Below are 26240 nucleotides of genomic sequence, written 5' to 3'. Positions count from 1 at the left end.
TGAGATGGGGGAAGAAATCCTGCCCCAGGGTCTTTTGGAAACATTCCTAGAGGAGGAACTATGTAGTTTTCCTCTGTCCTTCTTCCCACCTGTAGGAAAGCGTGTGCTTCAGGAGATTAGGGGCCATGGGGTCCAATGATTAGAGCAAGAACTGATCACAGGGCTCCTGTGGTTCTATTTCTGACTCTTCCACAGACCTTGGGTAAGTCACTAAGGCCCTGATCCTGCAAACACTTATGCTGTGCTGAACTTCAGTACTGTAAATAAATAGTAAAGCTAAGGAAAGTAATAGTGGTAAAGTTAAGCATGTGCATAAGTGTTTGCAGAATTGGGGCCTTAATGCCTTTTTTTTTTTTTAAAAAAAAAGAAGTGCTGAACACCCACACCTCCCATTGACCGAAGCTCATGGTCAGCACGCCTGAAAGCTGAGTCTCTAGCTGCTTTGTGTCTCAGTTTACTCAGCTACCAGGGGGATGATAATATTTTCCTGCTCCACAGAGCAATTATAAATTCCACGCCCCTCATGTTTGTAAAAAGCTTGGAGTTGAAAGGTGCCAGGTGACTTTAAAGTATTTATCATTTATTCAAAGCCTGGATTTATTCCTCGCTGGATTTCCCCTGTCCAGGCACCCCTGTGTTTTCATTTTATTTCCCAATCTCCTCTCCTGTGTAGCAACTGCAAAATAGCAGCTCCCTTCCAGTCCTTCAGATGGGCAGGTGGCTCCCTTGTCTGCTGCTACAAGCTGCTGTGTGTTTCATCTGGCATGCAGTGCTGCACTCACAAGGCCTCAGCCACATCCCGGTAGAGCTAGTGTTGTAAGCCACAGCTGCTTACAGGCCTGAAGAATGGATGCCTGAGTTCAGCTGAGCTTCAGTTTCCCACTTCGCTGCCTGATGTTGCAGCGTTTGAGTTGCTGCGTAAGTTGTTAGAGGTTCTCACTGCTGGTGCAATCTTGCTGAGCTTGCACATCTACAAAATCCCACATGCATCTTCATTTAAAATACATCTGCAAGAAGAGATTTAAAAGGGGCCCTTTGAAATGGCCTGTTCCTTTAATTGAAGCTGGTGCTATAAACCTACGGAGATTCACCAGTAAGGCTCTTGGTTAAAAGAGAGTTAAGGGTGAAAGCGTGTGTTAGAGGAGTTTTTCTTTCTGTTGTGGTAGGACCTGATCAGTCATCAAGTCCCCATTGTACTAGATACTGGACACATGTAATAAAAACCAGTCCCTGCTGCAGACAGCTTACCATCTTAACATATGACATGAGACAATAGGCAGATACAGCAAATAGATAGATGGGTTGGGGGAGGAACAAGGACAAGGCAACTGTGAGATGATCAAGTTTTGTATAATAAACAGCAGCTACAGCATGCCAGCTGTCTAGCTGTTAGTCCAGCTATCCTGCCTCCAGACCGAAATAGCTGTTCCTTCAAAATTAACTCCCAAACATTAGAAAGTCTGGAAATGAATGATTAAAAGAGCCAGCCAGTTCCCTACTGCCATATCCATTACTCACTGTCACAACCCACTGCTTAGGTACTGTGTTTTGGTGCTACTCCACTGGGGTGATGGCCCTGTGGGGGTCTGTTAGAAGCTGGTGTGACAGAGCTGCCCTGAGGCTGTTCTAAATTGCTCAAGGGGGTGAACTGGTCTCCAGCTGCCCAAGGGATTTGGGAGCGTTCAAAGGTGACATAAAAGCCACCTTTGTCTCCCGTCCCTGGTTCCTCTGCTGAGCACAGCTCAGACACACCCAAGAATCAGGGCCTATGTGACCCAACGTGCAATCCTCCATCTAGATCTGAGCAGCCTCTGCTCAGCTGAAGGACAGACCATTGAATTCTGGGACGATAACACAAGAGTGTGGGAAAGGACCTATTAGGACATCTAGTCCGTGCTCCTCCCAAATCCAGGATTGCTGCCTACAGTATGTATTCCATACTCCAGCCCCCATTTGTGTGCTCCAACCCCCAGTTGCCTAATCCCTGAGCAGTGTCCTCCAACTGTGCATACCAGATGGTTCCCTTCGGCTCCAGACAAGTAGCCAGTGTGGCTCCCATTTCAGTAAATTTTGGCCACAGCATGTCTTCTGAAGCCTCGCAGGTGTCCGTAGCCATGTGGAGAGCTCTGAGCAAGCTTTCTTCTAATTCTGGATGACAGTTTACTGTACCCTCTACCAAGGCAGTGCTCTTTTGGTTTTGTTTTCCTTCTCCAAGGTACCAGCCAGAGCAGCCTAACCTGGCCTACCAGATGGCTAGTACAACGGAGGAGCCAGACACCAACGAGTCTGCAAGCACCAGTGAATCGCAGGCTGCGTTTCTGCCTGAAGAGGAGGAGAAATATTCCATAAAAGGCATTCTGTTTCCCCCAAACTCAGATCCCTCCAGACTCTCTGGTTTGGTGGTGAACATCTCATCTTGTATCATTGGTGAGTACTGTGACCTGGCATCTCTCTTGCCGTGAGCCAGCTGCCAGTCTAGGGAAGCTCATTCAAAGTCTTCTTGGCATCTTAATCGATAATTAATACGTTTGATTAACTGTTTTGGAGCCCAAACGCTTGCCTGAGGCAACAAAACAGACATAGAAAACCATAGATTAAATGACTGGTTTAAAAATAAATCCCTCAAACAGTGAAGTTGAACATGCAGAGGCTGGCTCAGAAATTACAATTTTTTTTCTCAGTCACAATTCAATAAACATTGGCCCGTCTTGTTCTCAGGTTTACTTATTGTCAGCTGCTGTAGCTTTACTGTCCTTGGCAAAGACCTGCTGATAAAAGGGACTGCGGGGGCTATCGTCATGATTGCCGTGCTCGTTCTCCTTTGCCTCATTGTCAGTTTAATTATTTGGAGACAACCTGAAAGCAAAACCAAGCTCTCGTTTAAGGTAAGCAGCCTGTGAAGAAGGAATGGCAAAGAACTGTGTGTGAGAGGAAAAAAGAGAGCGGGAATTGTGGTGCATATTAGTGAGGGGCCGATCTTCTTGGCTAAAGGTGGGCCTAGTTCAGGCAGGGACCCTGGGCAAGCCATCCCACACCACTGCCCGTGCAGCTCCAACCTGACTGCGAGCGCGCCTGTTGTTCCAGCACTAACCCTCGAATATGTAGAGAGATGTCCTGCGGGAGCGAGGCAGAGATCGCCAAACTCACTTTCCTCTTGTGATCCAAACCAAAATTAAACCCAGATTCCCAAAAGCAAAAGATTAGTGTGTTAACAACTGACTGCCCCTCTACCAAGCCCCTGGAGACAGATTTCATTCTCTCGTATTATCTAGCAGAGTGCTGCGCAGCAAGAGAAGCTGAGCCAAGCAAATCACAGATCAAAACCCTGAGGGGCTTATGTTCTGTGAGCACGAACTGGTTCAGTTCAGAACAAATAGTCGGTGCAGTACAGAAAGGAAGCAACACGTGGTCACTGAAGCTGGAATGTGCCATGGAATGGGTAGGGTTTTGACGTAGGAGAATGAAGGAGCTTTGCATATGTTAACTGTGAGGCTGTCCTGTGGACAGGGAGGCACTAAGTTAGGAGAGCGTGAGAAGAGTGGCACTTGGGGCAGAACAGAGGAAGCAGGAGGGGGAAGTGGAAGAGAGGAGGGCTGAAATGTAAGTGGGAGCGCAGAGCCCAGGAGGTGAAGAGGAGAGGCTGGAATAGAGGAATCTTTTGCAGAGAGTCAAGAAATAGGATGATGTGGGCAGAGCAGCAGTGAAGGGAGATGGTTTTGGCAGCAGCTCTTTGGGTGGACTGGGATAAGGAGAGCGGGTAGAGAGGAAGGCCACAGAGGAGGGGGATGAATTGTAGGAGGAGCAGGATTAGGTGGGGTCCTGGATGTGAGATGAAAAAGACAGCGAGGAACCAAAGCTGACTCCCAGGTAGGGGAGGATGAAGACAGTGCAGCTAACAGTATCAGAGCAGGATAGTGGAAAGGGCTTTGGAAGGAAGATGATTAGTTTGTGGCGTCACCTGGAGGGAAAATCCAAGCCAAAGGGCTTTCTGCGCACCCGGGGCTGGTGCTCATGGTGGTCCTCACCTTGGAGAATGGAGAGCTGCGTTTTGACAGACTCATCGCTTCTCCAGGAGCCTCTGGCAGATGAGGCTTGGACGTTAGCACAGCTTCCGGCTTACAAGGGACATTCATGTCTCTGTGGTATCATGACCTGTGGACGTCACTGGCCTCTCTTTCTTTTCAGGTACCTCTTTTGCCTTTACTTCCTATTCTGAGTATTTTTGTGAATGTTTATCTCATGATGCAGCTGGATAAAGGGACCTGGATACGGTTTGCTGTCTGGATGTTCGTGGGTGAGTTTAAAAATGTGTCTTTTTAGCCATTTGAGGTTGAGAAACCAAACTTATTTTAAATGTGTACGGCCAAATTCTGCCCTCCCGTGTGTCTTTAAGGGGTTAACCTCATTGACTTTAGTTGCAATGCTGGATATTGCTACGATCTCAAGCGTTAGCAAGATTAGTGTTAGCTGCCAAAACATTTTATTGAGACTAAGCGGCCCATAAGTGTGAAAAATAGCTTTTGCTTGGTTATAGTGCTGACGTTTCCCCACCTTCGCTCCCACAGGCTTTATCATTTACTTTGCATATGGAATGGGGCACAGCGTGGAAGCTCCATATTCAGCACCGTCAGATCCAGAAAGAAACACGGACACCAACTCGGACAGCGGTAAATGATAGCGTGTTCGGCTGACAAGCAACCCAACTGTCGCTTCAGATGAGGAAGCTTCATCTCGGGGACCCTGAACTACTTCCTCAGTCAATGCGTGCAGCAGAGCATGGGATTCCCAGCCCTGCTTGCTGCAACTTGAAGCTCGCTTTACTTTGATGATGCAGTTAAAAGGGATCCCAAGAAAAACGCCGCACCTCTGGCATACACCCAACAACACTGTTCCCTGAGGCTGCCGGCGCTCGCTCTCTCTTCTATTTTAAATGTATAGAAAGAAAACCGCTCCTCTGTGTGCCAGTTAACCTTCAATGCTGCTATTAGACTAGGCCTCCTGAAAGTCCTTCTTTCAGTAGCCCTGTGAATTAACTCCCTAGGTACTTGTTTGTAAATGGAGCAGACTCTGCAATGCTAATGTCGTTCCTAGATCAGATCCTTGGATCAAGTGATGTGGGCTGTATCACAAAAAAAAAAAAAAAAGCCTCTCACCAAAAATAATCTCCCATCTGGTTACGAAGTGCCTACAGTGAGTTACATGTTAAAGAAAAGCATCCAGTGGCTTTATTTTAATTGTATTTAACTTCTGAATAGGTACTTGTATACTTTAAAATGCAGCTTTGCCATGATGTTTAGGGGAGCTGCTCTTAGGCTGAATTCCCTTTTCCTTCATGCAGCTAATACAGACAAATGCTTCTGTGAATAACAGACCCCATCGCTCACTAAAGGGGCTCCAGCTGTAGCTGTAAATCTGCTCGGTGTAAGTAGTTCAGTGGTGCTAGGCGCAGGTGTCTCCAAAGAGCCCTCCGTTAAAGTCAATGGAGATAGTCCTGATTTATGCCCGTCAGAGTTAGAAGAGAAGCTGACCCTGGGAGTTTGCTTTTGACTTCAATGGGCACAACAGGTTGAAGCCTGTAGAAAATGACGCACAAAAGAGTCTCACGGTACTCAAAATTCTGTGGGGGACAGTATCTGAGACTCTCCTGGCTCCTGCCAGCTCTCCCAAGCAACCCCCGTGTGCAATGTAAAATGTCCCCTTAGCCATTCACACAATGGAGCATGGCACCTCCTGCCCAGCAAGGCTGAGGTAAGCTGAAAGGCCTGATCAACGCTGGTAAGTGTAAGCAGTTAAACCCAGTGTGTGGACACGCTTATTCTGTTATACAAGTGACTCTTTTTGGTTGTGCTTACATCCCTTCCCAAGCAATGTACACTAAAATGAAAAAAAGGGACTCCTATGCCAGAGTAAGTGTGTCCCCACAGGAGTTATACTTGTGTAATTATATCGGGTTACATTCACTCCTTTGCTTTTGCTGAAAAAACTTTCCAGGAGTGGACAATTCCTTATGGTGAAAGTCTTCTCTCCCACCCTGAGCAGAGCTCTGTCTAGGTATCTCAGGTATCTATAAGGGCCCCATTACTATAATGTCTGAGCACTCCACAAACTTTAATGTGTTGGTCCTTATAATGCCCCTATGTTATCCCCAGAGTGGATTCTAAACCTGTACCTGTTTATACCTCAAGCTGGGGCTGTGATTCCCAGCAGCTCCAGGAGACACCCATGTGCTAGCCTGAATGTAGCTACAGCGGTGTGAGGGGTTAGTCACCCAAAGGATGTGCCTAGGGTTTTGCATGGGATTGTATTCAGGCAGCTAGCACCTCCTGCCACTTCAGCTATACTGAGAGCTAGCCACAGGTATGGCTCCTCAAGCTGAGAAGCAAACCCCCAGCTCACAGTGTAGCTGTCCCAAAGACCATACAGGCAGTTTGGCATGCAGCATGGAATAGAACCCAGGTCTCCCGCTAGTGACCTAACCACTTGACCATCCTTCCACCTGTTACACCAAGTAGGGCTTAAATGGTGTAGAGCAGCGGTCTCCAAACTTTATGAGCCGAGGGCCTATTAGCTTTTTGAAGGGGCTTCGCGGGCCGAAGCGACTGTGAAAGAAATGAAATATATGCAAAACCGTTAAAAAAATTGTCAGTATTGCTTTAAATTGTAAATCAGGCTCCCCTTTTTGGGTCTGCTCTGCCCTGGGCCTGCTCCCTTCTCCCTGTGCCTGCTCGGCATGCCTGCTCTGCTGGAGAAAATGACACAGGACTGAAAGTTTGGCTGCACTTTGGTAAGAGAAGCTCCAGGTTCCCATTGTTGGTTGGGACTGTTTGGTTCTATTAGTGCTGTAGTTAAAATTTAACCATTATGAAATTTGTTAATTTCTATCTTTTTTGCTCCATTTATTGGAGATGTAATTAAGCATCTGGCTTGTATTTTTACTCTAAGGCAGGGGTCCGTGTCTGCTCAGCTGCAGCAGCAACTCTCCCCTAAGTTGGCTCCCCTTTTGGGCGGACACTGGCTGCTGGGGGCACTCACCCCTCCGCACAGCTCAGCTGAGACCCCCTCCCCCGGTGCGAGCTGCTGCCGGCGGCCCCTCCCCTTGGCTGCTCGGCATGCCTACTCAGCTGTTCGCTTGTCCCTTGTTGGTTGGAGGGCCAGACAAATGGAAGCCCCAGGCAGGATCCGGCCCACGGGCCATAGTTTGGAGACCCCTGGTGTAGAGACTTTGTCCTGGCTTTCTGCACAGGAGTGAATTTAACCCATAGCCCTTTTTTGTAGGACACTGCTGATCTGCCATAGGTTCAGAATTTGTCTAGTGCCATTTCAGTGATAACAGTTGGTGGGACTTCAGTAACACACGGATCATTTTAACACTGTTCCATGTGCTGCGTATTGTACGAAATAAAGACCACGTCCTACTCTTGGAGCTATACAATGCCTCTTGACTGTCGGTCAGGTCTCTTCTTTCCTCAGACATGTGAAATTCCAAGAGTTCCACTCAAGCGAGAAGGAAGAATGTCAGACTGTGCAGTTCTCATCCTTTTATCCTAAACGGAGACACTCTTAGTACATTTCACATGCTCAAAAAAAGCACTGATGTCAGAGAAAACCACTGATGTCAGAGAAGGGAACGTTTCCTGTGGTACCAAAAACAGCTAAGTGCTTTCTTCAACTTGGGCTACAGCTTTTAAGCAGTTGTTAAATTTAGCACTGCATGACTATCTGAAAGGGGTGAGCGCTGGCTGAAAGGTGCGTTTTGAAAGGAAAACTATTTAAATTTAGGCAGATTGCTTGCTGTAAAAATGTTTTGATAAATGTTAACTTATTTTTTTTTGTCTTGCATTTTTTGTCGTCTTTGGGACCTGCTTGGTCTTCATGTTCCACTGCTTTAGCTCAGCGAATTACACATAAAGTGTCGAAAATAGCAGCACTTAGAAGAAAAAGGAAATTTTTGGTGGGAGATCATTTTTCTTTCATTTCCTTTTCTGTGAGAAAGTTCAGAGGAAAAAAAATCCTATTTAATTATAACCGGCAGTTAAATTATCTCTTATGTACACATGTCCAAAGTTCTCTTTCACAAGTTGAAAGGCAAAGTTCCACCAAAAACTTTCTAGGATCATGACACTGATTGTGCTAAATATATGAAGCCCTTTTTTCCCCCTCTGATGTCCAAATGTACCATAGCTCAAGCTGCGTATCAGGGAAGACATGCAAATACTGCTGTAATCTTGCTATTGTGAAGAACATGCCTGCATTGAGTTGAGCTGCTTTTTGTAAATAGTTCAGTAATTATCCTATGTTTATAAGAGTATTTTGTATAGCTGCCAGAGCTTTTCTCTGTATATAGAGTTGGGTGTAGAAATGATGCCTTCTTTGGGATAACGAAAGCAAGAAGAATTGGCCACTTTTTTTCAAAGGAGAGGCCGTGGCAAATGTGGCCAGTCGGAATTTTCAAGGCAGCCTCTTCCCTCAGGAATTTGATCTCATTTGAACTCTATTTGCTCATACATATCTGAGGGAAGGGAGACCTGTAGATGTTTATTTTTAGGTATAGTCACTAGAGCCTCTTAACATTTTTCAAATGAAAACTTAGGTCAAAAAATGGTCTGTTTCAAAAAGAGGTATTTTTATGTGCGAAACCTATTAGATTTTTTTAAAAATATTTTTTCTTTGAAAATGGTAAATGAAAAATGCAACCTGTTGGGTTTTGTCTTCATTTTTCCTCTTTGTTTTCCATTACTGTTGAGTTCCTCATGTATGTGTTGAGGTGCTGATTTCTTCTTGTTACTCTTTGCAGTCTTTATCATCCTGAGTTGTTGATTTTTATTTCTTACTTGCCACTATTGATTGATCACCTTAGTTGCTTAGTGGGATTTTTTTTTTCCAAATTAAAAAATAAATCACTTTTGAAAACTACTGATTTAAAAAAATGCAGTGGAAAAATTTAGAAAAATAAAACATCAGCTTGCTTCAAAAACTATCGCAAGTAAATTTTCAGATGATTTCCGGGGTGGGTCTTCAACTATCTTTTGAAGGAAAGGCAGATAGACGATTTGATTGTTTCTGTTGAAGTCAGTGACAAAATGTCCGTTAACTTATTTGGCTAAATTCATCCCTGGTGAGTTGGACGGATGAACTTTCTTCCAGGGATGAATGTGACCCATTGACTTCAGTGCAAGGAGGGATGGATCCATGATGAAAACTCTGCAGATGGTTAGCAGACTGAAGTCCCAAATGGCTTCAGTGCTCTGTTTTGCTGGTTTTAGTGACCATCTGTTTAGAGTTAGTGTTGGAAAGGTTAGGTTTTAATTAGCAAATGTTTACAACTGTCATTTTTGCCCTTTTGCTGAAATGGGTGAAAAGAAATTCCATCACTAACAATAAAAAATGTACAGAGAGGGAAAGTTAAGAACATATCATATGATATGTTGCTCTTGTAGATATCTATCTTCCTCCTCTGTTGCTGTCAGTTCAATTAACAGACAGCAATGTGAACTATTATGGTTATATTTTGGACAATCGGTCACTACAGTTTATACAAATAGTGCCTTGATTTAAAATTTTTTAATTCCTGTTAGTACAAAAATTTCCACTCATGAACACTGAAAAAGACAGTGAGAAATGCTCACCCGTATCATCTGTCAAAAGTAATCAAGACAATCAAAACCTGATCCTTCCAATCCTATGCACGGGGAATGTGTTCCAAGCACACCAATGTGCTTACTAGCAGAGAGGTCTGCTGGTTTCTCTCTCGCCTTCACTTCAGAATGAATATTGAGCCAGTCTTCTATTTTAAGAGAGTGGCTGCTATCCCCTTTAGCACAAGAGCATATTTGTTTCTTAGGCCTTGAGGTGGATACACTTTCAGCATCATGAGCTTGATTATTGGACATATATTTACTGGGACGTTTCAGTGAAACGTCTAAATCCTTTTTAGCCAAAAATGTACTTCGTGTTAAGTGTGTTGTTTTAAAAAATCCCTTTTGTTCTCCATTGTAGATGTGGGTTTACTGACCACACCTGCATTAGGGGCCCCATGACTTCCTCTTTACAACTCACTGCATCCTCCTACTCATTGGAAGCCAGTGGGTGGCCGTTTCTTAGTTGAAGCCAAAACTCTGATGTGTTTGAGGCTACTGGAGTGGGGGGGTGTCATGTAAGTGCAATAGTATTTCCCGCTCCCCACCACCCAACTGTCAAATCCACATCAGGATATACTTCACTGGACTGGAGAGTGCCACAGATTTGGTACATCATTCACTTGGATGAAATTCAACCCCATCCCCAGCCTCCCACTCAAGTAGAAGCCCCTAGAGACTTGGCACCACTTGTGTTAAGTTTTTTTAAGAGGTGCATTTTTGTGCAAGGTTGCAGTTCACCCTTGCTGTAGAATTTATTTTAACACTGCCTTCTGTGGACTCTCATCATTCTTTGCTTGCACACATGCTATTGACAGGGTAGCTGGGTGATGCGTTCCCAGACTTGGGGGGACTGTCGGAAGATCCAAAAGCACGTTCTAGTTTTTTAACTGCATTACCCAAGTCTTATTGAAATCGTGTAAAGGCAGAATTGTGTACAAATAATGTCTATTTTTGTGTGTATTTGATTATGGTGGGATGGAATAGTTGGGGGAGGCATGGGTGGTAGGCACTTCATAGGCATAAAGGAGGGGACTCTGTTTTACCAGGATAGTTGGAATTTCTAGTGGAATGTTTATTGACGTGCTGGTATGAGAAGCCATGTTCTGTTCAGCATTTCGTCACTGTAACCATGATGCCTGATGCAATTTTAAAGGTTTGCCCCTATTCACACTATTCCTGTTTCAGCAGTGGGAGGGGTAGATAATTCACTGCTTTTAATGACGAATGGGGTTCAGAGCATGTTACATACACAAATGTATCATACAAAAACTTCCAGGCATTTGACATGGAGAGAAGGGACATGAAAAGGCCTCTGTTGTTTTCTGAACCCTTCATGTTTAGTCAGTTACTAGCTGATTTTTATCATATTAAACATGTCTGATAACCAAACTGGAAACCAAATGGTGTAAGAATGCGCTTGTTATGAAACTCCAAGCCACGGTTTCCTCAGGGTATTTGCTCTTAGCTCATGCTCCAAGAAGTGAGGTTAGGCCAAGACGTGGAAACTTCTAAGCAATAGGGCATTTTTTCCCCACTGATAACTTACAGCAAGTCTTTGGCATAGTAACATCGGTGTTTCCAGATGATGGGATGGCTGTGACACGTGTTTACATTGTGCCTTTCAGCTTCAACTGATCGTAGGAGCACAAAGACTGACGACAACTTTGGGTTGTTTTATGTATCACAAACCTACCCAAAACGGGGGGGGTTTCTTCGGTGAAGTTGCTTTTACTGACCAAGAAGCCATGGAAGAGTTTACCTACTTTTTTTATTCATCAAAATGTACATACGTTTCTGTTGTTTGGGTTGTTCAATATTTCTAATGATTTCTCAGAATTTCTTACAATTATGATAAATGGTTAGACTCCTAGTCCTAGCTCTGCAAATCTAGTTTTTGTCTCTGTGTGGGGTTTGGTTGTTTCGTTATAAATTCTTTTTTAAACTGTGTACTGTTTAGACCATAGAATTACGTTTTAAAAATGTGAAACTTTCACCCAGAGCACAGCATGGGCAGACAGACACTTTTCAACAGACAACACTGTAAATAAATCTCCCCTGGACTGTGCTTTTTGACTTTGGAAATCGACTTGTAATTAAATGGCACAGTATTAAAATGTTTTCATGAAATTCAGACAAATTACTGATTCATCCTTATTTTCCATTCTGGTTTTTATATTCCCACTTGTTTCACCAGATCTGTCAGACATGGTCTTACGTGTATAAATCCATCCTTCAGAAGTCTATTGTTAATCTGATTCCCAATATAATTCTGTCCCTTACCCACACTCCTGGGATCTTTCTCCTCAACTGTTGACCGGTCTGTAGTTTAATAGATTCTCCTTTCTTAACTGCTCTAGCAACAATCCAGAAGCTGCATCTTCATTTAATTGGGCCTGACAAAGACTTTCCTATTTCTCTTATTACTTCACAGTCTTTAAGATTTTTGGGGTGCAGTTGTCCTAGGGTGGGTCCATTTTTATTAGTGTAAGGCCCTGCTCCTGTGAGTTGCTCAGGGCCCTGTACTTCTAGTGAGGCACTCCTCCACTCCTAAGGATTGGCCCTTAACTTCTTTGTGTTTACTAATCCATGAGCCAGTGGAAGTTACTGATGCTCACCCACTTTTGTAGAGTACTTTGGCTGATAAGGTCTATATAATGTGCCAAGAATTATGTATTGCACTCTCCTTGGTATTATTTGTCTAAGTGCTTATATGACCCCCAAAACTGCAGTAATAAGCTTTTTTTTTCCTTCCCTACTATTTCCTTTCTATTTTTGCATTTTTCAGTCACATCATGAACCACTCAAGTGCCTCACAGAAACCTTCTCTTTTTGATCTCACCTATATATTACATAATGGGGGAAGGGATAGCTTAGTGGTCTGAGCATTGGCCTGCTAAACCCAGGGTTGTGAGTTCAACCCTTGAGGGGGCCATTTAGGGATCTGGGGCAAAAATTGGGGATTGGTCCTGCTTTGAGCAGGGGGTTGCACTAGATGACCTCCTGAGGTCCCTTCCAACCCTGATATTCTATGAACTCCATTAAAAGAATGCAAAGTCAAGAACTCAAAAGTTAAGAAATGCCAGAATGAAGGCTGCCCATGCAACCTTAGTTCATCCCCCTTGTGCATATGAATTATGGTACAGTCTTTAATTCATCCCATACAGTTTTTTTCTACAGGTCCCCTGCTTCACTCAGTGCTCTGGATGGCCATTGCTCACTTAACCAGCAGCTATTTAATATTTCGTTTTAGCTCCATTAGAGGTGTGGCACCCATGCCTTGTTCACTGCACCCCATTCAACCACCGGTATTAATTTCCTCATGAGTTTTTCTATAGTGCTTATCATTACAGTATCTGTGTGCATCACAAATATTCATGAATTTATCTGCACAACATCCCTGTATTATTCCCATTTTACAGATGGGAAACAAAGGCACCAAGAGTTTAAGGTCAGACTGTCCGGTAATTTTTCATCCCCAATTTGAGACACCTGAACCCTGATTGCTCAGAGTATGTGGCATTATGTAGCACTGTGTATCTTCAAACACAGCTCCCATTGACTTCAGTTGCAGCTGCGAGGGTTCAGCACTTCTGCAGCTCAGGCACCAGGGCCTAGAGCCTTACATGTACTTAAGTGTTGCAACATCGAGGTGCTCTGCCACCCAGTGGCATTCCCAGCCCTGAGCTCCCTGACCAGCTTCCCTGTAAAGTGCCTGGGGAGAAACAGGTGCCTCAGAAAGGGGTTCTCGGAAGCCAGCAGCAGCTGCCTGATTGGTGGCTGACTTTGTGCACATGGCTCAGTGCATTGCTCCATGTGGGAACCTCAGCCATGAGCCCTCTCCTGGAGTTAAGCACTGTAGTCAGGACAGCCATGAAGGCAGCCCATGCCTCAGCAGTTGAAACAATCTGTCTCCTGCTCATGCTTGTTACTTTGCTCCTGCTCACCCTGTGCCTCCATTTTCGTGTGGATGACATGCTGCCCTTAAACCTAGGGGTGGCCTGCCTGCTGTGGGGTCTGACAGGTGGCAGGTGTTAGGCATGATTAGGGCTGAGCCCCACTGGTGAGAAAGATATTACCCCCACTTAGCTTGAGAATCTCAGTTTGGGGGCTGTGGGGTTTCAGCCGGACTGTGCCTGAACCCTAATTACATATATCCCACAGCTCCTGGGCAGCTCAATTTTGCAAATGCTGACCAGTGGCAACTTCCATTCCCCTACGGGGACTGGAGTAGGTGACAGCTATGCAAATGTCAGTGGCACCTCAGCGTGGACTTGGCCCCAGAGCCTCAAAAGTATTTAGCAGTCTAAGTGGCTCAAAAGTTGGTTACCCAGGAAATAAGGAACAACCAATAATAATTCCTAGCTCTTATACAACACTTTTCACCTGTGGATCTCAAAGTGCTTTAAAAAGGAGGGCAGTACTATTATTCCCATTTTATAGATGGGAAAACTGAGGCATAGGGAGGTGAAATAACTTGCCCGAGGTCACCCAAAAACCAGTGCTAAAGCTAGGAGTTGAACCCAGGTTTCCTGCATCCTAGTCCAATGAACTAATCACTACGCTACACTTCCTTAAGTTTGGTATAAGGAGCTCACTGGCAGAGACAGGGATAGAAGCCAGTTCTCCAGGCCACCATTCAATTGTCTTAACCATGAGCCCATCCTTTCTCCTGCAGTTTCCTGCCTCATTCACTACAGACCTTCTAACTTCTGCAACAAATGAATCAGGGGGTCCTGCAGACAACAGCCTCCTTTATGACACAAACCTGCTCAATTCCCAGAGCATGGGCCATCAAGTGCACTGAATCAGGCAAGGGTGGGGGGGGGGCTTTTAATGTAACTTTTGTAAATATAATTGTCTAAATTTTATAAACGTGAACTGAAAACAAACACAAACCACACAAATAGAAATTCCATGATGTGGACCCATATTAACACCACGTGGTTCAGCAGTAGGGTTAGAACCTTTGACCCACAGCACAGACCTCTGTCACTTCAGTAACTGATAGCAGTAGTAGGTTATCATTCAGATGGTCAACTGATTAAAACAATTAATTGCAATTAATCACAAGACTAAAAAAAAATAGTTGCGATTAATCGCAGTTTTAAGCGCATTGTTAAACAGTACCAGAATACCAATTTAAATGTATTTTAAATATTTTTGGATGTTTTTCTACATTTTCAAATCTATTGATTTCAATTACAACACAGAATACAAAGAGTACAGTGCTCACTTTATATTAGTTTTGATTACAAATATTTGCACTATAAAAAGATACAAAAAATCGTATTTTTCAATTCATCTCGTAGAAGTACTGTAGTGCAATCTCTTTATCATGAAAATGTAACTTCGACATGTAGATTTTTTTATGTAACTACAAATATAAAACAATGTAAAACTTCAGAGCCTACAAGTCCACTCAGTCCTACTTCTTGTTCAGCCAATTGCTAAGACAAATAAGTTTGTTTACATTTACGGGAGATAACGCTGCCTGTTTCTTATTTACAATGTCACCTGACAGTGAGAACAGGATGGAGGGTCGGGGAGGCAGCAGGGGCCAGAGGTGGGTGGGGGAGGCAGTTGGGAGCCATAGCCCGAAGCCCTGCGGCTGGAGGATGGGGCACAGGGACAGAGCCTAAAGCCATAAGGCTGGAGCCTGGGGCTGAAGCCCAAAGCCTGAGCCCCACTGCTCCTGGGAAGGTGGGAAACTCACCTGCTGCCTGCTCCTCCAGCGTTGTGCCCAGGTGTGTCCAGAGGGGGGCAGGGCCAGGTCCCAAATCCTGCTGGTGGCCCCAGCAACCAAAACCAAGGCAGGGGAACCAAATCAGAGCCCAGGAGGCTATGGCTGCAAGAAAAGCCCCTGGTGGCCACATGTGGCCACGGTGGCTGCATTTGTTGCTTTAGAGGCAGGATGAGACATGCACTTTGCCAGTGAGTGTCACAAGTATTTGCTAACAGGAGGCAAGTGGTGCAGGACCCCTGGGTTCTCTTCCAAGCTATGAGATTGTATTGTAGTGGTCCTTCTGCTGCTAGCCCCTCCAGCCTGTCTGTCCTTGTCCCAGTCTCCCCCTGCCCTCTTCTATCCCCTGTCCTCCTCAATCCCACATCCCAGTTCCCCCCAGCTGGTCATCCCAATCTCTCTCCCTCACCAGGCCCACCTCCTTTTCCTCCTTGCTAACAAGTCTCTATTAAATATGTGAAAACAGATGTTCAGAGGCTTATAAATTGGCTACATTCTGGCAAATTTTCACAGGGAATGGAAAAGGCACATCCCCGGCACCACTGCCAAATTTCAAAGCACAGAGGTGCTAGAGCTTCTCAGTTAAAAGATTGTAAGAATTTTTTTAACATTTGCAAGCAACATAGGTTCCCGTAATCTCAGTCTGTGAAATGGCTGAGCAGTTTTGCTGACATTTTCAAAGAATTTCATCTGCAGGCAGCCAATCGGGCATGCAAAATTACAGCCTGAAATGGTTGTTCAGCAAAGTTATACGCGAAAATAGGGCCTTTCTTATGATGATAAGTGTCAGGCAATCCTAATTTAAGGTGACTGAGTCCAGTAAGTGCAGGTTCCCTGTGTGTTTCTTTGCACTAGCAAACTATAGGAGAATTAGCATTGGGAATATATGTCATATTGTCTAAAGGCTTTATCCTGCTAGATAATGGACATGTCCAGGAAGTCTAAACTCCTATAGAAGTCATTGTAAGGCTCTGACTAACTCATAGGGTCACAGATTCCAAGGCCAGCAGGGAACAACTGTGATCATCTAGTTTGCCCTCTTGCATAACAGAGGTCACAGAACTGCTCCACAATAATTCCTAGAGCAGAGCTTTCAGAAAAACCTCCCAGCTTGTTTTGAAAATTGGCAGTGATGGAAAATCCACCAGGACCTTGTGTAAGTTCTTCCAATGGTTAATTACTCTCACTGCTAAAAATATACAACATATTTCCAGCCTAACTTCACCTTCCAGCCATTGGAGCATTCTCTGCGAGACTGAAAAGTATTTGTTCCCCATATAGGCACATATAGACTGTGATCAAGTCACAGCGTAACTATTTTGTTAAGCTAAATAGATTGAGCTCCTTGAGTTTATCAGTATAAGGAATGGTTTCTAATTATTTCATCATTCTCCTGGCTCTTTTCTGAACCCTCTCCAATTTATTAACAGCCTTCCTAAATTGTGGGCACCAGAACTGGACACAGTATTCCAGCAGCGGTCACGCCAGTGCTAAATCCAGAGGTAAAATAACCTCTCTACTTCTCAAGATTCCCCTGTCTATGCATCCCAGGATTGCATTAGCACTTTTGGCCACAGCATGGCACTGGCAGCTCATGTTCAGCTGATTATCCATCAATCTTTTTCAGAGTCACTGCTTCCCAGGAGAATCTCCCATCATGTAAGTATGGCCTACATGCTTTGTTCCTAGAGGAATACATTTATGTTTAGCCGTATTAAAATGCATATTGTTTGCTTGCACCCAAGTTACCAAGTGATCCAGATCGCGCGGTATCAGTGACATATCCTCTTCATAATTTACTGTGCTCCCAATTTTTGTGTCACCGGCAAATGTTGTTAGTGAGGATAGTTTACATTTTTATTAATGACCTGGAAGAAAATAAACATAGGGCCAAGGTTGACCCCTGCAGGACCCAACTAGAAACACATCTGTTGAATGATGAGTCCCCATTTTCAATTACATTGTGAAATCTATCAGTTAGCCAGCTTTTAAGCCACTTTATGTGTGCCATCTTAATTTTATGTTTCTAGTTTTTGAACTAAAATATCATGTGTTAAATGTCTTACAGTAGTCTAAGTATATTCCATCTACACTCACCTTTATCAACCAAACTAGTAATCTAATCAAAAACAGATATCAAGTTAGTTTGACAGGATCTATTTTCCATAAACTCATGCTGATTGGCCTTAATTACATTACCCTTCTTTAATTCTTTGTCAATCGAGTCCCATATCAGCTGCTCCATTATGTTGCCCAGGATCCATGTCTCTTGAGTGAGTGCCACCCATCTCTTTCACATGTACAGTTCCTAATTTCAGGAGAGGATCAAGAATAAGGAAAATATATTTACTGCATTTAGACTTTGGAGAAATTTAGTCATTAAGATTTTAATCTAATTTATAGCATGGGAAATGCAGTCATGTACCTAATCAACCAGACCTATTTCCCCCCATGCTCTCCCTCCAGCCACACATACACAGCCATAAAGAAAACACAGCAAGACACACCAGTTTGCATGCTTCCATCCATATTTTTGCTGGAGCATGAATTTATTATCAGGAATATATTACACTCATCTGTACATCATAACAGAAATAATACAAACTTTTCCTGTAATTCATTAACCACGTATTAAATCAGACTACAGAACTCCTACTGCGTGGGAAAAACTTTACAGAAGGATCCCCAGTGTGTCCATGGGACACAAATGCAATCAGTGCAGAGACATAAAATACCTGATTTTGTTAGTTTGTTTTTCTCGCCAAAAAATGAACGTAACCATTAGGTACCTGCTGATTTAACGTAAGCAAATTATTTCAGTGAAATGCAGGAACTTAACTACTGATCTGATTTATGTAAATTTCTTAGTTGCAAGAATTCAAACACTGCTCATGTCCCACAGACAGATGTGAAGAAAAAAAGAGACAAGAAAGAATTTGTTGCTCTCTGACTCTTTTTCATCATTTGCCTCTAATAGCTGGTCTACACTAAAGCTGTCAGTCGACCTAAGTTATGCGACTTCAGTTAAGTAATTGAAGTTGACGGAACTTACGTAGACTGACAGCAGTGTCTACACAGTTCTGTGTCAATGGCAGATGCTCGCCCACCGACTAAGCTTCCGCCTCTTGGGGAGGTGGAGTACAGACATCAATGCCATCGACTTAGCTTGTCTTCACCTGACCCGCTAATTCGCTTGCAGCAGTGCTGATTTAGCCAGAAGTGTAGACAAGCCCTAAGTAAGGCTGCCCACCAGCTGGCTGTGGTCTCAAGGAGGCCCTGCTTCATATGCTCATTCTTTCTGAGGAAGACACTTGTTGGGTGGGAGGAATTTGAAGGTGGTTGGGGGCAGATGGGCTCTTTAAAAACTCTCTCCAGGGACCATCCTTGGGGCAGAGGCCATGGTTTAATTTGTGTTTGTACAGCAACTGCAATGGAGCCTTCAGTCTGATAGGGTCCTTTGGGTGCTGCTGCAGTAGAGATAATACATATGCTTAAGGCCAGGCCCCCAAATAAGCTTGCGGTTGTATTTTTATAGAGCAACTGTGACATCCAATGGTCCCCAGGAGTAATTATTCCCTATGTATATGTCACCTGCACTCTTTTGCTATCTAAAAGGTAATAGCAATAATCAAGTATCATTGACCTGCCTGGCTGAGTCATCTCTGTAAGGGAAAGGGAGTGGAAGAATAATCACATAACGTGTGCTACCTACAGGCCCTGGGCCACCAACGTTACACACACACCCTCCCCCCGCCCTACCCATTGCTGAGCCCAACACTGATCATTTCACCTGCTCAATACTTACAAACTAAATGAAAACTAAAGTCAAATGCTATTCATAAACCAGTCACGAACTTGGTGCTCAAGTGATGTGCCATGAATGGGAGCAATCCGACTACTCTTGCCAACTTCCCCTTGCTATGTCCTAGAAACGGACTGAACCAAAACCTGACTTCTGACCACCCTCTCCCCCCCCAGCAACATTTGGCAGAACCTCATTTCAGATGCTAGCCCTGTGCCTTAGTTGTATTAATGAAAGCAGGACCCAGTGACCTATAGAAGTGAAGGTAATTCTGCTTTAGCTACTGGACAGTTTGAGTTTGCAGTGGAGGTGGAGGAAAAGAGGGATTTATTGTATCCTTCCACAGTTAAAGGCATTTCCATTATAAAATGTGGTTTTACAGAGGTTTATAGCACAGCCATAATTATGTGCATTGAATTACAAACTTAGGCCAAAATGTTCAAACCTGGATGCCTAAAGTTAGTAAAACCCACACTTAAGCATCTAAGTTAAACTAGCCTGATTAGGAGAATTGTTGAGCATCCACAAAGCCCAATGAAGCTCAGGCATGTATTCTGGTTCCTTTATTGTAAAATTGTTATTTCACTTTCTATTGGATGGCTTCCAATATAACAATAAAGTCACTTTTAGTAGCTAAATAGCTGTCTTTGTGGACATTTGCTGTGGAGGAAAAGTATACACTCTGTAGCCCTTTGAGAGATGCAGAAACTCTAATGATTAGTGGGTACAGGGCTGGCTAAATCAAAGAGTGGTTTGGCAGCCTTTGTATTCTCACAGTGTGGGTTAATGAGGAGACCAAGCGGAGGAATTGATAGGGTTCCTCCATAATTAAGTCTCAGTAGCACTTGCCTTGTAAAAGATAGTCCCTCTCCCCACAATCCTTATTCAGCCTTCACTAGCCGGTAGGGTTTATTTGTAAGTGGATCATTTACTGTTCTGGTATTGAGGCACAATGCATGAACAGCCCCATGCTAACCAACATTAAGAGCATGTGCTGACAGGGTGAGAACTCCAGCTACAATCACAATGCTTTGCTAGCCTGCTGCTGTTTTGGTATAATATAAGGACATTTGTTTTGACAGTGAATCCCTACATTGTTACGGTCTAGGACATACGATGCACCATAGTTATGTGCTTGAAAATCCTGCTATTTACATTGGCTGCAAAACATAGATAAATTCAGCCAAAAAACTGTAATCCTCCCCAAGTGTCTTCCGCAGGCCTGCACTCATGCCATCAGGAAATGCTACTGTAACAGGGTGAGATTCATCTCTCCTGGATTCAGAGTAGCAGCTGTGTTAGTCTGTATCCACAAAAAGAAAAGGAGGACTTGTGGCACCTTAGAGACTAACGAATTTATTTGAGCATAAGCTTTCGTGAGCTATAGCTCTCTTCATCGGATGCCTGTGTTGTGGAGTTAGAGGCGATGCATCTTACCAACCCAGCCCACAGGCAACCTGGGGATCTGTAGCAGTGCCCCATTGTGGTTGCTATTTAAACCCAAGGGCTAAAATAGGGTTGTTAGAGTCACTGAATCCATGGACTCACAGATCTCTGGGCACCCACAGTTTCAGTGTGCATAAAGAACTCCTGTACAGCAGGACTGTCCTTGGCCCCTCTTCACCCAGTAGCTCTTCCATGGGTCTTACATGAGTTTACAGGGCTCTGAGCAAATTTCCCCCCTAACATATTTGCTCTTTTCTTATGGCTTGGTATAGAGGATAGGCCCCCACTGACTTTTCCTCTGAATAGATAGTGATGAGTTATCAAAATCCTGCTGCTTCTGCTTTTTAAAACCCTATCTAGAGCGCAGTACAGTTCCTGTCATTTCAGCCAACACCCTAACGATGGTAGATGAAAGATCAGCCAAGTCAGCCACAAATGTGTTGCTGCCTGAAGTCCAGCCAGTAAACAAACCCAGGTCCTGAAAACAAAATCTTTCCCTCAACCTACAGACCTGGGTACTAGCTTCCTAGTGCACCTGTGACTCCCAGTGAAATTTTAGTGGGAATTCTGTTGCACAAGGAAAACAGGTTTGGCTCTTACTGCATTCACTTCAATGCCATTCTTGCGCCAGACAGTTACATCTCCCTGACCAACCACTTCATGCCAGCAGATGTTAGCGTTTGTAAGTGGAAGTGTGGGCAGGGAAAGAGGAGGGGGGATGGGTGCTAGGTTAGGAAACAAGATTATATGACAGAGGGGCAGTGCTCTCCACTGCCATTTAAAAAAGCTTGGTTTATGGATTATACTGGAGGGTGATATGCTTACCACTTGTCAGGGAAAGGCTCACTAGTGGTAATACTGCTACTGAGGGCTGGTCTATACTACACAGTTAAGTCGACATAAGGCAGCTTACGTCAACCTAATTATGTCAGTGTCTACACTACAGCCTTCCTCCCACTGCTGTAAGTGCCCTACTACACCAACATCATAACTCCACCCCCACGAGAGGCGTAAGGCTTATGTTGGTGTAATTAGGGTGACAGACACTGCGTCCCTTACATCTACTGTTGGCTGTCTTGTCAATTTCACGGCAGGAGCCCTGAAATTGACAAGAAAGCTGGGCAGCTAGAGCTCAGCTGTGTCACTCTGCTGGGTGGCTGGACCCCGCCCCTGACTTAGAGCCTGGGCTAGAAGCTGGAGTGTGTGGGGGGGAGGGCTTCAGACCCTGCTCCCAGCCACCAGCCAGGGTGAGAAGCCCCAGCGGGCCCCCCTCCCCACCAGCTCCCTGCCAGGAGTTGGGCAGGCTTGTCAATTTCATAGCTGAGCTGTGAAATTGACAAGGCTTCCCAGCTCTGGCAGGGGGGAGAGGGGAAGCCCCAGGCAGCTCCCCCCTCTCCTGTAGGGAACCAGGAAGAGAAATCCCAGGTGGCTTCCCCCTACAGGGAATGGGGAAGAGAAACCCCGGACAACCAACTGCAGTCACATGAACAGAAGCATCAGCATCCAGTGTCAAACACCATCAGGAAATGACTATTATAAGACAGGGAGAATAGAAACGACACCAAATGATGTTGGGGTCGCTGGCAGCCCAATCTACCCACTAAAGCCCCAACTCCCAATTCATTGCTAGGAGCATCCATTGCATGTGCATCCATTGCATGTGCATTTAGCTGATAAAAGGATGAGTAAAGCACCGTAAACAGAAATGACGAAGCAAAACAGACTGGCTTAGTCAGCTCAGATCAGGACAGTAAAACGTTTTAGTGAGTAGCACATGGGATAATTTAGATTAACATCACGGTAACAACTCATACTGTAATAGAACACATTGCACTAGACTGGAACATAACAATGAAGTAGGTATTGCAGAGTACCTGTGCATTGAGCAAGTGCAGTATGAAAGTGACTAAAATTATAGTGATAGTGGTTTTTATTCTTTAACAACTCTCCTACTTTCAGGGTGTACTTGCTGAACACATACAATCTAGTCATGTATTTCAATGGTGTTAGTCAAATATGGCCTGGTCTAGTCTAATAAGATGTTCAACATACTCAGTATCATAATATCATGCAAACCTGCTACAAAAATAAATTTCTCTAAAAAAAAAAAATTAACCTAATTTTTACACCTTGGGATGGGCCAAAGACACTTAAATTGAAGCTGGCTGTACCTAAGCTGCAGCCTGAGCATTCTGAATACATCACAGGAAAGCTGAAGCATATTTCAAGTGCAAACAATGTGCATGTTTGCTGGAGTAAATGCCTTCCTGCCTGCTTCCATGCACGTCATTAGCTGTTTACCCACCTTGTGACAACAACGCTTTCACATTGCTTCATGACCCTGGAATATTTTCTGTACGTATTTACATCCTGGCTGTAACTTGGTCAGGTCCTGGAGCACACAGCGTGCTCTGTGAATAGGCAGGAAAAAATGCAGGGTCTTTGCGACAAACTGAAAATAAAAGCATCATATCATTTAAAAAATTGTTTTTGCTTTTGTGTGGGTGACTCACACGCCTACCCTGCCTACATCAAATGCTTTCACAGTCTAATCCAAACAATTCTGATACAAATGCTGGGACCCACATTTAGAGAACATCAAAGACAACAGGACCTCGCCTGGCTTTGTGCAGTTCCCTTCCTGTACCCAGGATCCAGATCAAATACTGTTAACCCCTTCTCATTCTAACTGCTGTTTGAGGTGCTGTACCCCTGGGAAACCAGCGTGTTCACTCAGCATGGTGTGACATTCCATCTGGTCTAGACAGGCACTGCACTGAAAGTTACCGCTGCAACACATGCATGGTTAACAGGTGCAGCAAAGGGGGTTAATATAACAGGGAAACCTAAGAGTATTTGCATTTTGCCTGGAAAGCAGAGGTTTAAGGTAGTTTGGCCTCAAAATATATGGGTTATATGTCGAGGGACAAAATTCTGGCCTCAGCTGGATCCATGAAGCCCCATAGATCTTCCCTGGGGTTCTCCTGGCCATTAACAAGGGCAAACAAGAGCCTAGTATGTGCAGGATCCCCTGTACCCTGAGGCAAACTGGATCTAAATTCTTAGAACATCCCACTAGGGGTTTAATGCTTTTGGCCAAATGTCAAGCTCACAGCAAATATTTTTTTCCTTCTTTCTAGGGTTTGCAACAAAATAATGTGGGACTGGATTTGTTATAGATTCGGAGTGCTTCCAAAAGTGTTCAGTTAAAAAAAAAAAAAAAGGATAACTAGGATTTGAGAGAGTAAAATGGAGTTACTCTTTAAAATAAACTGTATGGAATGTGCTAAAGCCCTCTGGGTTTCGGTCTCTATCCTACATCCACTCACAACATTGATGCTAATAATAATTGAAAATTGGAGACTGGAATGCGTGGCCTTATCTGGCATTGAGTATGAAGGTGATGGTTTTGAAGGCAGTACTATTTTAGAATCTCATTGTCGCTGGTGTTCACGGTATATAGTGTACCACTTGGTGGTAGTTTGGAAGGCGCTTCTATTTCTAAGTAACTTTCTTCTATTTTGGGTAGAAATATTCCTAGGAGGCTTGACAGAAATGCATTTCATTTAGCTATAAGTCTTAGGCACAAGTTACAAAACTGCTGACCATAATGAAAATATATCAGCACTTAGTAGTGTATCCAACAATATAAAAAAATGCAATTCAGAACATCTTCAACTCCATATATGTTGCGTGTGTCAATATATACACCTATTTAGGATGAATACATACATATATATAAACACACATACATATATAGATATTCAAAACATGTACTGTTTGTAACTAACCTGAAACACTGCAGCAAAGGTTCATTTTGATGAACCATTAGTAGTAGGATTTTCTTTCTTTTGGCTCTAACCATGGCAAAATGTTTACACATCAGACTACACTGGTTATACTACTCTACAACATCAGTGTGCCAGTACCGGGAGCTTCTATGATAATAGTACACTGATAATAGTACACTGCCTAGCTTACACTTATGCAGCTACAGAGCATGCTTGCAGTAACCAACCCTGGGTATCTACGGTTGGTAATACTTTCTTGGATGATCACATTCAGCCGATTGGAAAAATGTGTAAAAGCCCAGTTAACTTCTGCAGCCGCGTGGAGCGGTCATCTTGGCACCGTGCTGACTTTTGCGGGAGTAGGAGGCCCTGATGAACAGCGATAAATTGGTGTAGGAGACGTAGGAGACAGTTTAACCGGGCTCATGGGCTCCGCTGTCTGGAGCTTCCAGAGTAGCTCTTCATTAGTCCTGCTTAACCTCTTCTTTTCCTTGGTTTCTTTCTCCACGTAGTCTTGAAGATTAGCATTTTCCTCAGATAACTGCCTGCAGAGGGAAATAATGCACCAGTTAACATTTCACCAGTCTAAACAGTGCTAGACTGTCATTAAAGCAAATATGACAGCTGCTGAGGCCACTACCCCACACAGCTGTTAAAGTCAACCCCTGTGATAGCTTTATACCAGAGCCATGCTGGCATAGCAATGATTCGCTCCTGATGAAGCCAAGCAGAGTATTTCAGGTAATACACCTGCAGTTCCTGGCACAGTGTTTCCATTGCACGATGCTGAGTCAGATCACAGTGACCTAATGCAACCTGACAGAAAATTCCCGGCCCTTTGTATTCCATTTGCTCTCATTTTCGACACCAGGTGTACTGCATGTGAGCGTGAGGAAAAACCCTCTTGAGTTTGTTATTAAGCAAATCAGTTATTCTGAATACTTTAGAATTGTGTATTTTTCCCAGATGACACAAAAAACAATAAATTTTAAACAAATCACAGAAACAGGGACGGGACTGGATGGCTCAGGGGCACGCAATGGGATTGGAGCCTTTCAAGTCTTTGTCACTGGGGTCTGAATTAGGTCTAGGTTGGGAGTGACTCAAAGTTGTTGCCATCCAATGGGTGTTTGGAGGACCACATGAAATATCGGGTAAAATTAGTCTGATTCCTAGTGGACAGGTGTCCACACTGCAAAACAAAACACTCCCCGAATTACTATTGGCTCTTCCTGGTATCCTTGATGGCAGTCACAGCATATGCAGCCAGGATGAAAAGATCATGAAGACTAAATTGATGCTCCCTTCGGGTCAGGCTTAAAGCATGTTGGTGGGGCACTGTGTAACATGCTGTTCCTTTTCTGTGAATGAATAGGACATGTTCAATCTCTAGGGTGGTCAAGCTAACACTGATCATGAGCACAATGGGCCACTTAGCTCAATGCCATGGATGTCAGGTATTGCAGGCCAGGGGAGGCTGAGCCTCCCCAAACAGCCAGGCATGGTCCTGCACATGATCTGCCCTGAGGCCCCTCCTACTTCCCGCTCTCCCCTCCCGTGGGCCAGGGTTGGGGCTGGGGCTAGGCAGGGCTGGCCTGCTGCCAGGGGCTCGGGGCGGCTGGGGCCGGTGCTCAGGCCGCCTGATGCTGGGGATGACCACCTGGCACTCCAGGGCTAGGGGTGCTTGGGCCGCTTGCCAGGCACTCTGGGGCTGGGGGTGCTCGGGCCGCCCGCCGGGCTCTCTGGAACCGGGGGTGCTGGGGCTGGCCGCCAGGTGCTCTGGGGCTGGGGGTGCTGGGGCTGGGGGTGCTGGGGCCACCCGC

The 26240-nt window shown here is 44.4% G+C and overlaps 2 protein-coding genes and 1 long non-coding RNA gene across 19 annotated transcripts in view; 2 read left to right on the top strand and 1 right to left on the bottom strand.

Annotated features, from left to right (window-relative positions):
• The window catches only part of SLC7A1 (solute carrier family 7 member 1), a 62979-nt gene extending 51204 nt beyond the window's left edge, over positions 1 to 11775 (top strand). For 2 of the 7 annotated variants that reach the window (XM_073340936.1, XM_073340947.1), the window contains 4 exons: positions 2216 to 2427; positions 2719 to 2885; positions 4186 to 4294; positions 4566 to 11775. In XM_073340936.1, the coding sequence (XP_073197037.1) occupies positions 2216 to 2427; positions 2719 to 2885; positions 4186 to 4294; positions 4566 to 4675 (598 nt within the window). In that variant the 3' untranslated portion in view covers positions 4676 to 11775. Of the gene's footprint in view, positions 1 to 2215; positions 2428 to 2718; positions 2886 to 3272; positions 4295 to 4565 lie in introns of those variants that run through there. The other 5 variants (XR_012158531.1, XR_012158538.1, XR_012158532.1 and 2 more) reach the window with 5 other exon arrangements.
• Positions 11776 to 14930: 3155 nt separating this feature from the next.
• MTUS2 (microtubule associated scaffold protein 2) overlaps positions 14931 to 26240 on the bottom strand; it is a 502826-nt gene continuing 491516 nt past the window's right edge. For 8 of the 11 annotated variants that reach the window (XM_073340900.1, XM_073340910.1, XM_073340882.1 and 5 more), the window contains one exon: positions 17885 to 24962. In XM_073340900.1, coding sequence (XP_073197001.1) covers positions 24746 to 24962 — 217 coding nt within the window. In that variant the 3' untranslated portion in view covers positions 17885 to 24745. Of the gene's footprint in view, positions 17687 to 17884; positions 24963 to 26240 lie in introns of those variants that run through there. The other 3 variants (XR_012158528.1, XM_073340891.1, XM_073340921.1) reach the window with 3 other exon arrangements.
• LOC140910354 (uncharacterized) overlaps positions 16747 to 26240 on the top strand; it is a 27301-nt gene continuing 17807 nt past the window's right edge. The window contains exons 1-2 of the long non-coding RNA XR_012158549.1: positions 16747 to 16880; positions 17006 to 17037. This is a non-coding gene — a long non-coding RNA (uncharacterized lncRNA). The remainder of the gene's footprint in view (positions 16881 to 17005; positions 17038 to 26240) is intronic.

Source organism: Lepidochelys kempii, chromosome 1, assembly GCF_965140265.1.
Source record: "Lepidochelys kempii isolate rLepKem1 chromosome 1, rLepKem1.hap2, whole genome shotgun sequence".
Classification (NCBI taxonomy): Eukaryota; Metazoa; Chordata; order Testudines; family Cheloniidae; genus Lepidochelys; species Lepidochelys kempii.
This window is presented reverse-complemented; position numbering and strand designations above follow the sequence as displayed.